Here is a 16,531-nt window from a genome sequence, read left to right on the forward strand (position 1 = left end):
AATCCTCGTATCAGAGGCAGACAACTCAGATGACTCCATACCATTGGGTCAGCACGTGAGTACCACTGCCCCTGCACCACACACAGCACCCAAATCGAAGGTAAAGGTCAACACTCCGCCTCCGGGGCCCAGTCGCGACCGAAAGAACACTTCGAAGTCCCCGCCATCGAGCCCGGCTCCGAAGAAAATAATTGAGCCTTCCGGTATCTCCTTACTGAGCAAGCCACACGTGCCGATCCCACCAGCTCAATCGGCACCGAAACCGAAAGAAGTCTTGGCTCCGAAACCGACTTCTAAAGACAAACCGATGAAGCCAGCGTCCGACGCCGATGAGACCAGCTTCCACGCCGAAGCCATCGTCTTCTGTACCGAAACCTACAAGGCCTGAGTCCGATGCGGCCAAGCCCTCGAAACAGCCTACGACACTGAATACATTACCGTCGGTGCTGAAAATTACGCCAAAGGACACTGTAACACCTCCTAAGGCTAAAGACAAGCAGCAACCTTGTCCGGAACCAAAAAAATCGGCGCCGACAAAGGTTCCACAAGGAGAAGAACTTTTCCATCCTGATCCTCTGCAAAAGAGGATCTACATTGACCCAGAAATGGGTCATGTATCCACCACACCTCTCAAAAAGTGGAAAGCAGACACAGCACCTACACCTGTAGTGCCTGCCAAGAAGAAGGACTCTGCCACATCTCCTATGCACCCTTCTTCTCCTATACTTCCTTCTCCTGCATCTCCTGCTCCTCTTAACATTTCACCACAGGTTTCTTCTCCTCATTCTTCACATTCACCACAAAATGATGATGAGTATAGTCTAGGGAGAGGGATAGACTCAGATGAGCCTTTCCCATACCCTATGGATGATACAGACTGGGAGTACCCAAACCCACATGATGTACCAGATATTCCTGACCCTCAGTCATATTCATCAAAACCTTCTCCCCCAGAAGATAACATTAGTTTTGGGCACTTGCTAAACAGAGCTGCTATTTACCATGGGGCCACTATGCATTCTGATGAAGCAGAGGAGGATTTTCTTTTAGATACATTTGAACAATCGCAAAGGTCTGTTCACATTCCTATGATTAAAGGGGTCATTAAACATGCTCCAGAGATATTCCAAGACCCTGTACGTACTAGGATCCTAAACCCTAGAACAGAGAAAAAATATAGGCCTGCACCTGGGGATCCAGCCTACATTAAAGGACAACTACCATTGGATTCATTAGTTGTATCAAATGCTAGGAAGAGGGCAAATTCACAGACGTCAGGTGAAGCACCCCCACCAGACAAAGAATCTAAAGTGATAGATGTTTCAGGTAAGAGAATAGCGGCGCAAGCTACTAACATATGGCGTATAGCTAACACACAAGCCCTCCTTTCAAGATATGACAGGGCTCATTATGATCAGTTAGAAAAACTACTAGAGCATCTACCTGACCAATATAAGGCGCAAGCAAGCGACCTTATGCAAGAAGGCAAGCTAATTTCCAATGCCTCAATCAAGTGTGCACTTGATTTAGCAGACACTACATCTAGAGCAGTAAACACTAGTGTCCTACTTAGAAGACATGCGTGGCTACGCATTTCAGGATTTAAACAGGAAGTGCAAACTACCATTTTAAATCAGCCATTTAACCAAAATCAATTGTTTGGACCAAAGGTAGACACAGCACTTGAAAAAATGAAGAAGGGTACAGATACTGCTAAATCTATGGGAGCTTTACAGTCCACACAAGCTAAAAGCTCTTTTTGTCGCTCCTTCTATTGAGGAGGCTCAAAACAAACTGGAGCAGACAATACAACATCCTTCAAATCTAATACACAAACATCCTCTAACAAGGGATATTTTAGAGGAGGATATAGAGGAAACAATGACAAAGGAAGAGGTATTGGTAACAACAATAATCAAACCTCTTCCACCACAAAACAGTGACTTTCCTCTGCTCCCCCAACAGCATTCCACTCCTGTGGGGGGCAGATTAACACCGTTTCTACCTGTCTGGAATTCCATCACAACAGACAAGTGGGTAAGACAAATTATCCACTATGGCTACTGCCTGGAACGTACAGCAACCCCTCCACACATACCACCAAGGCAGCTTCCAATGTCTGCAGAACACCTTACTCTGCTCAAACAAGAAGTCCTGTCACTTCTTCAAAAGGACGCAATAGAAATAGTTCCTTTACAACACCAAGGAACAGGGGTTTACTCGCTGTATTTTCTAATACCCAAGAAGGACGGGACACTAAGACCAATTCTTGACCTCCGGCCCCTCAATCATTATATACAATCAGATCATTTTAATATGATCACTTTACAACAAGTGCTCCCTCTAGTGCAACAAGGCGATTTCCTTACAACACTAGATCTAAAGGACGCCTACCTCCACATTCCTATACATCCTGCTCACAGGAAGTATCTAAGGTTTGTACTGGAAGGACAACACTATCAATTCAAAGTCCTTCCATTCGGAGTTACAACAGCACCAAGAGTATTCACAAAGTGCCTAGCAGCAGTGACCGCACATCTCAGGAGACAACAAATACATGTCTTACCTTATCTAGACAATTGGCTCATAAAAGCCAAGTCATTCAATCAGTGTGCCCAGCACACACATCAGACAATTCAAACATTGCACGACTTAGGGTTCACAATCAACTACACCAAGTCGCACCTGCAACCCTCTCATACACATCAGTATCTATGGGCTACAATAAACACGTCTACAGCTCTAGCGTATCCCAGTCTAGCAAGGATACAGAGCCTTCAAGCCTTAGTCACAGTCTTCCAACATCAACAATCTCTGCAAGCCAGAGTGTTCATGAGACTAATAGGCATGATGGCATCTTGCATCTTCATAGTACCATATGCAAGATTGCAGATGCGTCCATTACAGGAATGTCTAGCACGACAGTGGAACCAGGCTCAAGGGCAACTAACAGACCTGATGTTGGTAGACAGCTGCACACATCGCTCTGTGCAGTGGTGGAACACCAAAAACTTGACAAAGGGGCGGCCGTTCCTCGAACCTGTTCCACAAATAGTATTCACAGCAGAAGCATCTCTCACAGGATGGGGAGCCCATCTCCTACATCATACGACTCAAGGGCAATGGACCATTCAACAAAAGGCTGTTCCATATCACCCATCTAGAGCTGCTAGCAATATTCTTAGCACTCAAAACATTCCAAGTACAAGTACAAAACAAAGCTGTCTTAATCCAGACGGACAACATAACAGCTATGTATTATATACAAAATAGGGGGGGACACACTCTCTACAACTGTCCCAGCTCGCACAGAACATTTGGAGATGGGCCATTCCACAAAACATATATCTGTTAGCAGAGCACCTTCCAGGAGTTCACAATCAGATAGCAGATCTGTTGAGTCGGCATACACAACAAATTCACGAATGGGAACTACATCTGCAAGTTCTTCAACCATTCTTTCACAAGTGAGGGCATCCAGACATAGATCTGTTCACCACACAGTTAAACGCAAAATGCCCAACCTTCGCCGCCAGGTTTCCACACCTGCTGTCCAAGGGCAATGCGATATGGATGAACTGGTCAGGCAGATTTGCGTACGCTTTTCCTCCACTACCACTAATACCACTAGTAGTACGCAAGTTCAGACAACAGTCTCTCAAATTAATCCTAGTAGCTCCCACATGGGCACGCCAACCATGGTTCACCACACTGTTAGAACTGTCTCTAGTTCCACACCAAAAGCTACGTCTCACACCATCTCTGCTAACGCGGAACCATGGAGACATCAGACATCCAGACCCAAATCAAATGAATCTGGCGATCTGGCTCTTGAAGTCTTAGAGTTTGGTTATCTTAACCCAGCACTAGCCTGTATGAGCATCATTAAAGAGGCCAGGAGACCTACTACTAGAGCTTGCTATGCTGCTAAATGGAAGAGATTTGCCATTTATTGCAACAATAACCAGATTGATCCTCTGGATGCTTCTATCTAAAATATTATTTGCTACCTTCAACATTTACAAAGATGTAACTTGGCATAGTCATCTATACGCCTACATCTTGCAGCAATTGCAGCATATTTACAAAACAGACATCTGTCTCATTTTAGAGTTCCTGCTATTAAAGCATTTATGGAAGGATTAAAGAGAATCATTCCCCCCAGGTTGCCACCTTCTCCACTGTGGAACCTAAACGTTGTCCTTACAAGGCTCATGGGACCACCATTTGAACCTCTACACAAATGTGAACTGCAATTCCTCACATGGAAGACAGCTTTCCTCATTGCTATTGCCTCTCTTAGGAGAGTAAGTGAGTTACAGGCAATCACTATACAAGAACCATTCTTACAACTACATCGTAACAAAGTGGTTTCAAGAACTAATCCTAAATTCCTTCCAAAAGTCATTAGTCCGTTTCATTTAAACCAATCTGTAGAGTTACGTGTGTTTTTCTAAAACCCTGACTCTGTAGCAGAAAGAGCTCTACACACACTAGATGTTAAAAGAGCTCTTCTCTACTATATAGATAGGACCAAATCTTTTTGTAAGACAAAACAATTGTTTGTATCTTTCTCTCCACCATATAAAGGCAACCCCATCTCTAAAGCTAGAATTGCAAGGTGGATTATAAAATGTATACAAATATGCTATCAAAAAGCAAAACGTACATTAACAGTTCCTCCTAGAGCGCACTCCACACGCAAACTAGGAGCCTCTATGGCTTTCTTAGGGAACATCCCCATAGAAGACATATGCAAAGCAGCAACATGGTCTACAACACACACCTTCACTAAACACTACTGTGTTGATGTGCAAGCCAAGCAGCGAGCTGCAGTAGGCCAAGCTGTTCTAAATACTCTCTTTCAAACTACTGTAACAGATACAGGTGACCACCTCTAGGGGAGACACTGGTGCACAATTGATGCAATGTGTAGTATCTGCAGCTCATATGCCTCGAACGGAAAATGCTACTTACCAGTATGCATCTGTTCTTGGCATTTAGTGCGATAGATTACTACATGCCCTCCCGCCTCCCCGGGACCTGTATCTGTTCCAGTTTTATCTTATTTAGATGCACACGCATGGACATCCTTTTCTTTACTTCTGCTAGCTCCATCATTTCCCATCATGGCGAAAAACAATCTAAGGATGGAGCCGATACCCATGCCACTTTCGTCCAAGGGAGTATCACCTATCTCGTGACTACAAAAGACTTCTTCCAAGACGACAACAACATGCAATCATCCGAGCCCAACACCAGGTGGCGATCTAATGCAAAGTGTAGTAATCGGCAGCTCTGCATGCCAAGAACAGATGCATACTGGCAAGTAGCATTTTCCTTCTCCTGCCGCAGCAGCCACGCCAGTAAACGGCCTGGCCTCTCTCCCACAGCATGTGTACGAGCCGTATGCACTGTGTAGTCAAGGCACCGGAGACACTCAAGTAGGTCCGCATGTTGCGCCCTAGGTCTCCCCAGTCTGTCAGCGTGTACGCCTTCCTTCTCTCCCTCGCGTTCATACTGTAGCAGTTGGAACTCTAACTTGGCTAGTGAGGTGGATAATTGTTTCCGTATATTCCACGTGCCCCCCAGGCAATGGCTCCGGATCACACCTTCAGCGCATCCCATTCTATCAACGGGCTCCTTTCTGTATCCTCATTTTGGTCAAAATATGCCAGTATGGCTGTTTCTAGAGACGAGCGGAACTCGGGGTCTTCCAGTGCCGTAGGCTGTAAGCGCCACGTGGGCACCGGGGGACGGCCTGCGTCCCAACTAAACTGAATCTGCAGGGGGCTATGGTCAGAGTGCATCCTACCCAGATATTCCGTCCCTTGTATAAGGGGGAGCAGCGACTGGGAGCCAACCACCCTGTCAAGCCATGTATGTAGATCGTGCACCACCAAATAGTATGAGTAAACACGGTCAGTGGGGTGATGCGCGCGCCATATATCTATCAGCGCCCAGTGTGCGAGCCAATCTGTTAATGCTTGGGCATTGGACACTGCTGCAGCCCGGTTAAGTGGAGGGAAGGATCTGTCTACTTGCACGTCTAACACCGAGTTAAAGTCCCCGCCTAGTAACCAAGGGAGTCCCGTATGTGGAGTCAACGTGAGTGAGAGCTGCATCAAAAAGGAAGCCTGGTCTAAATTCGGGCATAGATCGAGCCAAGTAGTACGGCCTGACCATTTAGTGTCCCATGTACTAATGTGGATCTGCCATTGGGGTCTACGTCCGCCTCCGTGCACCGAAACGGGATGCCAGCCCTCACCCAAATGAGTGTGCCCCTCGCGTGCGCCGAATATGTGGTGCCGTAAACTTGACCTCTCCACCGACGGCGCATCCGGTCCAGTTCCGTCTGCGTCATGTGGGTCTCCTGCAGAAGCGCTATTCCAATGCGGTGTTGTTGCAGATATGCGAAGACGGAGTTAGCGCCTCGCAGGTATGTGCATGCCTCGGATGTTCCACGTCAGTACGTTAATGCGTGTCATTATGTGGGTTCGAGGCCAGGGAATGTGTTTGCAGGGGGTCCTGGCAGTGCATATGGATCACATGGTTTGCCTGTGTCATGCCGGTGCAAGAGGAATCAAAACTCAACTGTGAACAACATAACCGTATGGGCGAACCCAGGCAGGGGTCCGTCCAAACTTTTATAAGAGAACATCAAAATATATTAGGTCAATGTGTTGCCTACGGGGTGTGTGCCTGGATGGTAGTTGGCTGCAACTATCTCCCCCTTTTGCACCGTATGAGGCGTGTCCTTAGCAGATCCTGGTGCGGTCTGGAGGGAGCGGGTTTTCGTATATACAGGCGTCACGACCAGGCAGTTCAGTGTGTGGGCGTGCGGATCTGTGTCTGGGACAGAAGTGTCATGATCTCACGCCCAATGTGTAAAGAGCCTGCATTATGCTTCAGTCTGGCACCACTCCAGTTCTCAGCCTTGCTGGGGGCTTTGCTAAAGACATGTACATGTTGCTACTTGCGCGTATCACCCTTGTCTGAACACCTATCAGTTTCAGCCTGCTTCATCCTATGATCTCATCCGCTGTCTGAGGGGTGACCACCGGTAGGTAAGTGTCCTCTGACATGTCAATTGACGGTGAGGATGGCCCACTGCCCATTATCCTGTCCTGTTCATGAGTGGTTGACACCCATTTTTTTGGTAGAGTGCTCGGGGTCAAGACTGCAGCCACCGCATTCTGCCGCTCCACTCTCATGTTGTCTGGACTCGGAGCCGCTGTGGTTGACTTTGTTTTCCGTTGTTGTTGACACCTCCTACGTCTTCTGCTTTGCCGGAATCCTGACTCCTCCCCCTCTGTGTCCGATGGTCTGGCGCCTGACCACTGTACTGTTTCCTCAAGCCAGTCACATGCTTCCGCCGGTGTCTCGAAAAAACGAGCCCCGTCCTTCGTGACCACCCTCAGTCTGGCGGGGTAAAGCAAGGAATACGGAATTTCCAGCTCCCTGAGTTGGCGCTTCACGGCCATGTAGTTACTTCTGCGCTTCTGTGTTAGAGCCGTATAGTCCGGAAAGAACATGACTTGTGCTCCATCGACCTGTATCGTTCCCAACTTCCTTGTTTCACGTAGAATCACGTCCCTATCCCTGTAGTTGAGGAGTTTGAACAGGAAGGGTCATGGACGTGCTCCTGGCTTGGGCCTCTGCGTCGGTACACAGTGCGCTCTTTCCACTACGAATTGTTCCGATAGGGTACCCTGAGGTAGGAGGCTCCGGAGCCAAGTTTCCGTGTGGTGTTCTGGATTCTTCCCTTCTTTTCCCTCAGGCAGGCCCACCACTTGAATGTTGCTGTGCCGAGAGCGCCCCTCTGCATCCTCCGCCCTGTCTTCAAGGGCGTGTATACGGTCGATCATATCCTGCAGCACCACAGCATGACTATTCGTGAAAGGTTGGAGTTCTTGGATTGCCTGGCCTTGTGTTGCTACCTTGTCCGCCAATTTTCTGTGGTCCGCATGTAGGAGTGTGAAATCTGACACAACTTTGTCAATCCGGCTCTCCAATGAGGTTCTAGTTTGGTCTAGGGTGGCATTAATCTTCTCCACAGCCGCAAGCATCAGGTCCATTTTAGTCTCGAGCGCGGCAGATCTAGAGTCTAACACTTCACCATTGCTCCTTTGCACGGGGTCCTGACTGTTCGCCTGTGCTTGTTTTTGCTGCTGTTTGTCCTGTAGGCGGCCCATTGCTAGCTGTTGAGCTGTGAGCATTTGTTGTACCCGGCTATGATATGACCCACCCTAATGGTCTCCCACAACGTGCTGTCCACCGCTGTCGCCTCTCCGGTCACTTTGTGGGTCTTGGGCAATGCGGATTTACTTTCTTGTGTCACCACAGTTCCCGAGTCTTCCTGTAAGTGAGGCAGCCGTATTCACTGGGTCACTCGAGTATCCGCAATCAAAGATCTAACGGGCTCCTCCCTGTCCACGTGTCCCCTCCGTGATGCTGCTGACTCCAACTCACACCGTACCATGTGTGCGCTCCGACTGTATCGCAGGATAAGGCCCCCCCCACCCTTCAGAGTTGCCGGCATTTTCTACGGGTCCCTGCACCGGGGGGGGTGGGGGAATGCGTTTCTGGAAAGAAGGAGGATGGCCTCTTATAGCTTCAGCGCCTTCAGGCGGATGCAACACAGCAGCTCTGCCTTGCCCCGGCAGCTAGTCCAGCTATTCGCATTGAGGGGTGATAGGTTGTACCCCCCCAGTTGCTCAACCGCGGCGGCTCCCGCTTGCACCTTCTGTCTGCTCAGCCCTCCTCAAGAGCGGTTGCGTTCGCGGTGCTCCCTAATGCCTCTCAGGACCCCGTGACTGTGTGAGTTCCCACGTCGCGCTGCCCCTTGGCTCGCTATTCCCCAGTGTCCCAACAGTCTTTACCTCCGCCCAGCAGGCGCACAAGTGGGTATTGTGCTGCAACCTCATTCCCTGGCCGTGGACCTGCACTCCTGTATGCTGTATGCAGACGGTCCTCTCTCACCCCTCTGCACCAACCTCCTTCTGGCCACGGTCCAGCAAGCCGGGGCGTCCCGGGGACGACGGCTACGGGACCTGCTGCCGGCGGGGTTACTCTCTGGTGGCCGCCTCTACCACCACGTGTACCAGCCTCGCTGGCCGGGTTGCCCTCCTGTAGGCTGCTCTTCTTATCCAAGGGCGCACATCAATGGTGGCTGACAATCCCCCCCGCTCTAGTGGTGCACAGGGCGAAAGGCGTGCTCCGACTGCCCACGCCGCTCCACAGAGGCGGGGGGAGGGGAGGAAGGATGTCCACCCCAGTGCAGCCTTATAACTTCCAGGGGTACCAAGTTCTTCTCCCTGTCAGCGCCGCTCCTCCGTACCTCAGCACAGCTTGTGTGGGGAGGCCGCCGCTGTGCTAGTAACCAGCCCGAACTCCGGTGGGCTCCATTTTGTGTGTCTGACACGCTTGCCTCGCGTCCTCGCGGCTCCGGAAGTCCTGCTCCAAAGACATCTACGGCACCCGTGTGTCAGCGCCGCTCCTCCTTTAACCCGGCAGCGCACGGTTTGTGCCTCACGAGAAGGGGGCGCAGTCAAGGCGAGGCAGCTCCGACCTGAGCCGAGACCCAGCACGGGCCGCCGCCGAGCGCGTCCCGCGGCTCCCTCTCGTCCCGGTCTCCATCTCACAGGGCACCGCAGCGCCGGAGACGGCAAATCTCAGCTCACCAGATCCGCACAACACCCACAGCTAAGTCGCCTCTGATAAGTTTGTGTACAGAGCACGCTTCAGGAGTAATTTAGCGGATAACTGGGGGATAATGAGACGGAGTGTTAAAGTCTCTCGTCCGCCATATTGGCCCGTAAAGCATGCCTCTTATGTCGCCGATCTCATCCTGAGCCAAAAATCCAACGTAGCAATCCTGACCGAATCATGGCTCAACGAATCCTCATCTCCTTGCCTAGACCTATTAGTCCCTCCTAATTATAATATCTCAAGGCTGGACAGGCAATCAAAGAAAAAAGGGGGAGGCATTGCTTGCATCTACCGCTCTAACCTCCTCGTAACTGAACTTCATGCAGATCCCACAGACTCCACATCTTCAACCATCCGCCAGGTATGAATGACACCTTCACTGACAACCTCATGGAAATCATTACAGCCAAGGTTTCCCCCAATTCTAAAGACATTTTACTCCATGACTTCAATCTCCACTGCAGCGACCTCAAGGACCTTCAGGTCAACGCCATCAAAGACTTCCTGGTCGACCAAGCACTTACCCAAGACACGAAAGGCGCCACTCTAGATTGGATCATTGCTAAGGAATCAGCGGTCAAGCTTATCTCTATAGACCCATGTGACTGGTCTGATCACCACGCTATTACCTTCCTATTCCCTGTCACCCACAAGACAAGGCCACCACAAACTTCGATTTGAAAATGTTTTGTTAGAGACACAAAGAGCCTAGATCTTGTGTAACTGGCTGCCCACTGCAAGATTGATCTCCCCCGCCCCCAAATATCTCAACGGTCAACAACCTCACAGAACACTATACCTCGTCTATCTGTAACATACTTGATGATCTTGCTCAGCTAATGCTAAAAAGGACCCACATCAAAGACAGAAACCCCTGGTTCAACGGATACCTCAACAATGAAAGCAGAACCCTCCAGCAGACAGAAAGAAACTGAAGACAGCACCCCTCAGCCTCCCACTTAAAACTTCTCAGTCAGATCAGAAATGCCTATAATAGGAACATCCTCAGTTCGAAAAAAGAATTCTTCAGATGAGAGCTGGAGAACGCCAAGAACAGACCCCACAAGCTCTTTGAAATGGTCAAACATCAATCTAAAAAACTGGCTAAAACCTCCAAAGAAACCCCTAAATCTCTAATAGCATGTGAGGAATTCTCTTCCTTCTTCTCTGACAAAATTACTGCCATAGGAAACAACCTAAGTTCTGCTACCTACTCCCCCACCCCCTCCGGACCTGCCTCATCTCTCCACGCTGCCTCCCCAGACATCACCTAAATACCAAGTGCACTGGTCCAACTTCAAAGTATATGATGACCGTTCCATCTCGGACATTCTATCCTCCTTAAACCCAAACAACCACTTTAATGACCCACTCCCCTCCAACTGTTTGGCTGCTCCCTCCCAATCTATCATTCCTATTTGGACTGCCTCCCTCCTACAGGGGTTGATACCTGAGTCTCTAAAAGCCGGTCAAGTCATCCACATCTTAAAAAAACTAAGCTGAATCCTGCCTCTCCAGACAACTTTAGACCTATATCCAATATCCCACTCCTAGAGAAGGTTCTGGAGAAATGTGTACAACTTCAACTGAACCAACACATCACCAACTTCAACCTACTAGACGATTTCCAATCCGGATTCAGGCTTGGGCACAGTACTGAAACCACCATTCTCCATATCATGGATGATGCTCTCCGAGCACTTGACCAAGGCAAAACTTGTCTCCTAATCCTTTTAGATCTATCCTCGGCTTTCCATACGGTCAACAACAAGAAACTTCTCGAACGTCTCAAACTCAGGATGGGACTGGGTGGCTCTGTGCTCAATGGTTTAGATCCTTCCTCCAGGACCGCTCCCAAAGATTCTTAATTAATGGTAACCTATCTGCTCCCTCTCCGATTATGGTCAGAGTCCCCCAAGGATCACCCTTTTCCCGTAACCTCTTCAATCTCTACCTCGAACCGCTAGCAGAAGTACTACGCACCACAAATATCTCCTACCACATGTATGCCAATGACACCCAAATCTACATCAAAATCTCTTCTCCGGAGGAGATCTTTTCCCTGAATGAGGCGTTAAGATTGACTGTCCAATGGCTCACCTTCAACCAAATCAAACTAATGCACAAAAAACGGAATTCCTTCTAATCTCCCCACCCAAAATCAACCCTGACATTCGGGAATGGAGTAAGTCGATCGCAGCCCTAATCTGCCCACCGACTATATTGGACTCTGCCAAATCCCTCTGAATAACTCTGGATAGCTGCTTGGATATGCGTTACCACATCAACTTGATGGCCAAAACCCCCAGGTTTCACCTGAGCTATCTAAGAACACCAAAACCTTTCCTTGACACTCATGACCTAAAAATGACAGTCTAGGCACTAGTTATCTCCAGACTTGAATATGGATGCTCTACCCTTTATGGCCTACCCAAGACCACCCTTGCCCCCCTAAAAGCCTACCTTTATGGTGCCGCCGCCAGACTCTTAACAGGTTCTTAAAAATTCGACCACATCTCACTGCATCTGAAAGCTCTGAACTAGCTTCAACCTGAAGCCCGAATCCAACTCAAACTGGCATGTATCACTCACAAGGCTCTATACACTAAATCCCCTGCATTTCTCGCCCAGAAACTCGTGGTGTCCGGAGTTGCCAGAAACTCCTGGTCCTCCAGAGACCTCTTGCTCGAGCCTTCCTGCTTTCAAAAGGAAAAAACCTATAATTGTGCGTCCTCTGGAGCCGCAACAAGAATCTGGAACTCACTCCCACCCGCCCTTAGAAGAATTCCGTCCCTGGCACGTTTACAAAAGGAAGCCAAAGCCTTCCTAATGGGCAAATTCCTCTCCTAATTTTTGCATTGCACTCACCTTGTTTTTATTCTGTTACTACTACACCTTGGACTGACCGGATGCTATCCACCCTGCACCTCCTGGCACTCCACACTTATATTCTTGGACCTTCGTTACATTTCGACTTGCAAAATGTTTGTACTTGTTTTGGATCCCAAATGTTCCACCCTATCTACGTCTTATTTGTATACAACCTGATAACGTTGTAAAGCTCTCTGATACCCTAACAGGTCCTGTCTGCGCTCTATAAAACACAAATAAATATATAATCTAATTTGTTTTGTAATTATCATTAGTATCATCATCAAGTGATAAGAGGTATATGTTTGATGGATGTAAATGTCCTAATTACTTCATGCAGAGGAAGAGATAGGGTCAGAATGGCAACACGTTATTTTTTTTATATTATGGCTGTTTTGCTGTGAGCCTCGTTATTTATTCACATTCTGTTTATTCTCCCCTAACTTTATCCTCATTCATCTATCCCAGTGAATGTTGAGAATGCAGTGTTTGTTTCAGTCAGTCTTGGAAGGCGGATTGGCATTGATTGACTTTCATTCATTCATTATATGTTCTCCCAGTGACTTTAATGAAAGAAGTTTGCCTCTTCATTACTTTGTAATACTGTTTTACTTTGCACATCCTTACTGCTTTGTTGTCCTCTATACACATTTTCCATGTTTTCGTCACATGAGTTTCTAAAATATAGAATGTACTTTTAACTAATTAAAGATTTGCTTTTTCAATCCACAGGTATCACAAACACTGCAAGACAGAAAAATGGATCAACCTTTAAACTGTGTCAAATAAGTCCTGCAGAACAATAGCTTTTAAAACCTTGGTGGTAAATGTAGATTCCTATTTTGGTGATAAAGTCTCAAGAAAGTCTTTTCAATCACCAAAGAATCCAACCTGTTCAAACAAGCTCACCTATTGTGGTTATTTCAGAAGAGCTTCCAGTACATGTGATGCCAATTGACTGCGAGTACTTTACTCCAGGCAGTGATATATACCTCGTAGATATGAAAACATATAGCTTCTGAAGGAGCATTATATTTTTAGTAATATACATATAGAAACCCTCAACACACCAATGAACCATTGCAAATTCACCTGAAAAGCTATAAAAGTACTAAAAAGTAACATTTTAAAATTCTGTCTTTGGATACATTGGAAAGCCAACATTTGAGAAAGAACATGTAAATAGATTGAATTAAATAAGGTTGTGATGAAAAAGACATATCAATCATAACACAGCATCCATATAATGGAGATGCCGTATTTATCTTCTGAATGTGGTAAATGTTTAAGTACAAAAGGACTTCTAAATCGACATCAGGCTGGCCACAGAGGATTAAGACCATATAAATGTTCTGAATGTGCCAGGGGTTTCTTGTTAAATAAATACCTTAGGCGACATCAGACACTGAACATTGGGGAGAAATCATACAAATGCACAGAATGTGACAAGGTGTTCATTACAAAGCAAAGCCTAATGAATCATCAGAAACTCCACACTGGTGAGAAACCATATGAATGTATTGAATGCAACAAGGCTTTCATTAGAAAAGGACAACTAATACAACACCATAAAGTCCACACCGGTGAGAAACCATATGAATGTACTGAATGCAGCAAGTCATTCTTTACAAATAGAAACCTAAAACTCCATCAGAAAGTCCACACTGGGGAGAAACCATATCAATGTAGTGAATGTGATAAGGCGTTCAGTAAAATCGAAAACCTAATGCGACATCAGAAAATCCACACTGGGGAGAAACCGTATGAATGTACTGAATGTGAGAAGACTTTCATTACAAAGAACCGAGCAAGAGATCATCAAAGAATCCACACTGGGGAGAAACCATATAAATGTACTGAATGTGATAAGGCGTTCATTGCCAAGCAACATCTAATAAATCATCATAAATTCCACACTGGAGAGAAACCCTATGAATGTTCTGAATGTGACAAGTCATACATTACAAAGGGAAAACTAACGCGACACCAGAAAATCCACACAGGAGAGAAACCTTACGAGTGTTATGAATGTAAGAAGACATTCGTTTCAAATGATGAGTTAATACAACATCACAAAACCCACACTGGAGTGAAACCGTATGAATGCACTGAATGTAACAAGGCATTCATTACACAGGCATCGCTAAGGCGGCACCAAACAACCCACACAGGAGAGAAACTTTATAAATGTTCTGAATGCAGCAAAGCATTTGCTCGAATTGATTATCTAACAATACATCAGGCACTACACACTGGTCTACGACCACATAAATGTACGGAATGTGCTAAGGCATTCAAGACGAAACCTGGGCTGTCGCAACATCAGAAAGTTCATACAGGGGAAAAGCCATTCAAATGCACAGAGTGTAACAAAGTTTACACAACTAAGAATTTACTAATGCAACATCAAAATAGCCACACTGGGGAGAAACCATATGCATGTACTGAATGCAACAAGACATTCTCTAGACTTGACAGCTTAAAGGTTCATCATGTAGTGCACACAGGTCTAAAACCGCATAAATGTACGGAATGTCTTAAGGCATTCAAGACAAAATGGGAGCTCACCGAACATCTAAATATCCACACAGGGATTAAACCATATGAATGTACTAAATGTGACAAGACATTCAGTACAAACGGATGCCTAATACAACATAAGAAAGTGCATATGAAAAAAAACACATGGGTGTACTAAAAGTGACAAAACATTCATTAGAAAGAGAGATCGAATGCAACATCAGAGAAGCCACACTCGAAACAAACCACTGGATGCAGTGAATCTTCCCAGACATTCATTACAAAGAGGTATTTAATGTATCATCTGGAAACTAGGCTTGAGATTCAGGTTCAATTCGTCATTAAATGTTTGTTAAAATGTATAGACACTGTCTTTAGGAGAAAGGAGAGAAGAATTATGATACGTACTACTCAAACTCAATTCCATATTGAATATTTTCACAAAGTATTTTTAGAAGATCTTTATCAAATCTGAGCAAGGTAAAACACACTTAAACAGTATGAAAATAAGAAAAATAAAATGGCACACTTGCTGCTTTGGGCCACGGTCAAAACTTACCCACTTTGACCTATGCACTAGGATTTGAAATGACAGTAGAAATAGTGCAAATACTTCCAGAAATGATAACACCACCGCTGTTAATGATCAGGTTAACCATTTATTGCTCTGTAACTAAATGCATTCTAATGTAAATTTCAAAAATATAGATATCAAAAGTTAATATAAAACATATATCAACGGTACCTATAAAAAGAGTCAACTATAGTGTCAGCTCTTTCTGCGTCTGTTCATAGCGTCGGCTGCAACACCCAACATGTGTTGTGTGTGTGTGTTTTTGTATATATATATATATATATATCAGGTCTCGAAAAATCCACACGCCCACTCGCAATGTTGAGTCAGATTTTATCAGGTCGAGTTACTTTTAGCATTTACTCGACCTTGCAGGCGAGTTAATTTAAACTGGAAGGAACAGGTGTTCTGTTCATTCATAAAGTGAATCAGCAATAAAGATACCTTTAAATCTTTTCTGTCAACTCATTTGCTGAACTCGTGAATTTGAAGGTGCTCTCATATGTGCTAAAGAAGAGAATGACATGTCAGTGAATTAAAATACTTGTCCTGGATCACACAATTTGAAACCAGTTTATTGGTCAAGAGCATTATAATTAGGCCGTGTAGATTATTCAAGTCACTAGACCTACAGGTCTAGTAACAGTTTTAGGATTTTTCGAGGTATAAATATATATATCTTGATCACGATACTGGCAAATTTGTTTAAGTGCTTCATATATACAGTGTTTAAGTGACATAAACATATAAAGAGGAGCAAGCACCTTACATTTCTGTGGACATCGTCTTGTGATGTCTATTAGGATCAAGTCACCGTATATATCGTCAAGCAGTATATAATGCATCTAGACATTT

General features: G+C 46.0%; 1 protein-coding gene across 1 annotated transcript in view; it reads left to right on the forward strand.

The window, feature by feature from the left end:
* LOC147709901 (uncharacterized) overlaps positions 1-15,930 on the forward strand; it is a 59,437-nt gene extending 43,507 nt beyond the window's left edge. Inside the window, exon 3 of the mRNA XM_086928344.1 lies at positions 13,315-15,930. Coding sequence (XP_086784470.1) covers positions 13,829-15,280 — 1,452 coding nt within the window. The 5' untranslated portion in view covers positions 13,315-13,828 and the 3' untranslated portion in view covers positions 15,281-15,930. The remainder of the gene's footprint in view (positions 1-13,314) is intronic.
* The last annotated feature ends 601 nt before the right edge of the window (positions 15,931-16,531 follow it).

Source organism: Lissotriton vulgaris, chromosome 6 (assembly GCF_964263255.1).
Source record: "Lissotriton vulgaris chromosome 6, aLisVul1.2, whole genome shotgun sequence".
Lineage (NCBI taxonomy): Eukaryota > Metazoa > Chordata > Amphibia > Caudata > Salamandridae > Lissotriton > Lissotriton vulgaris.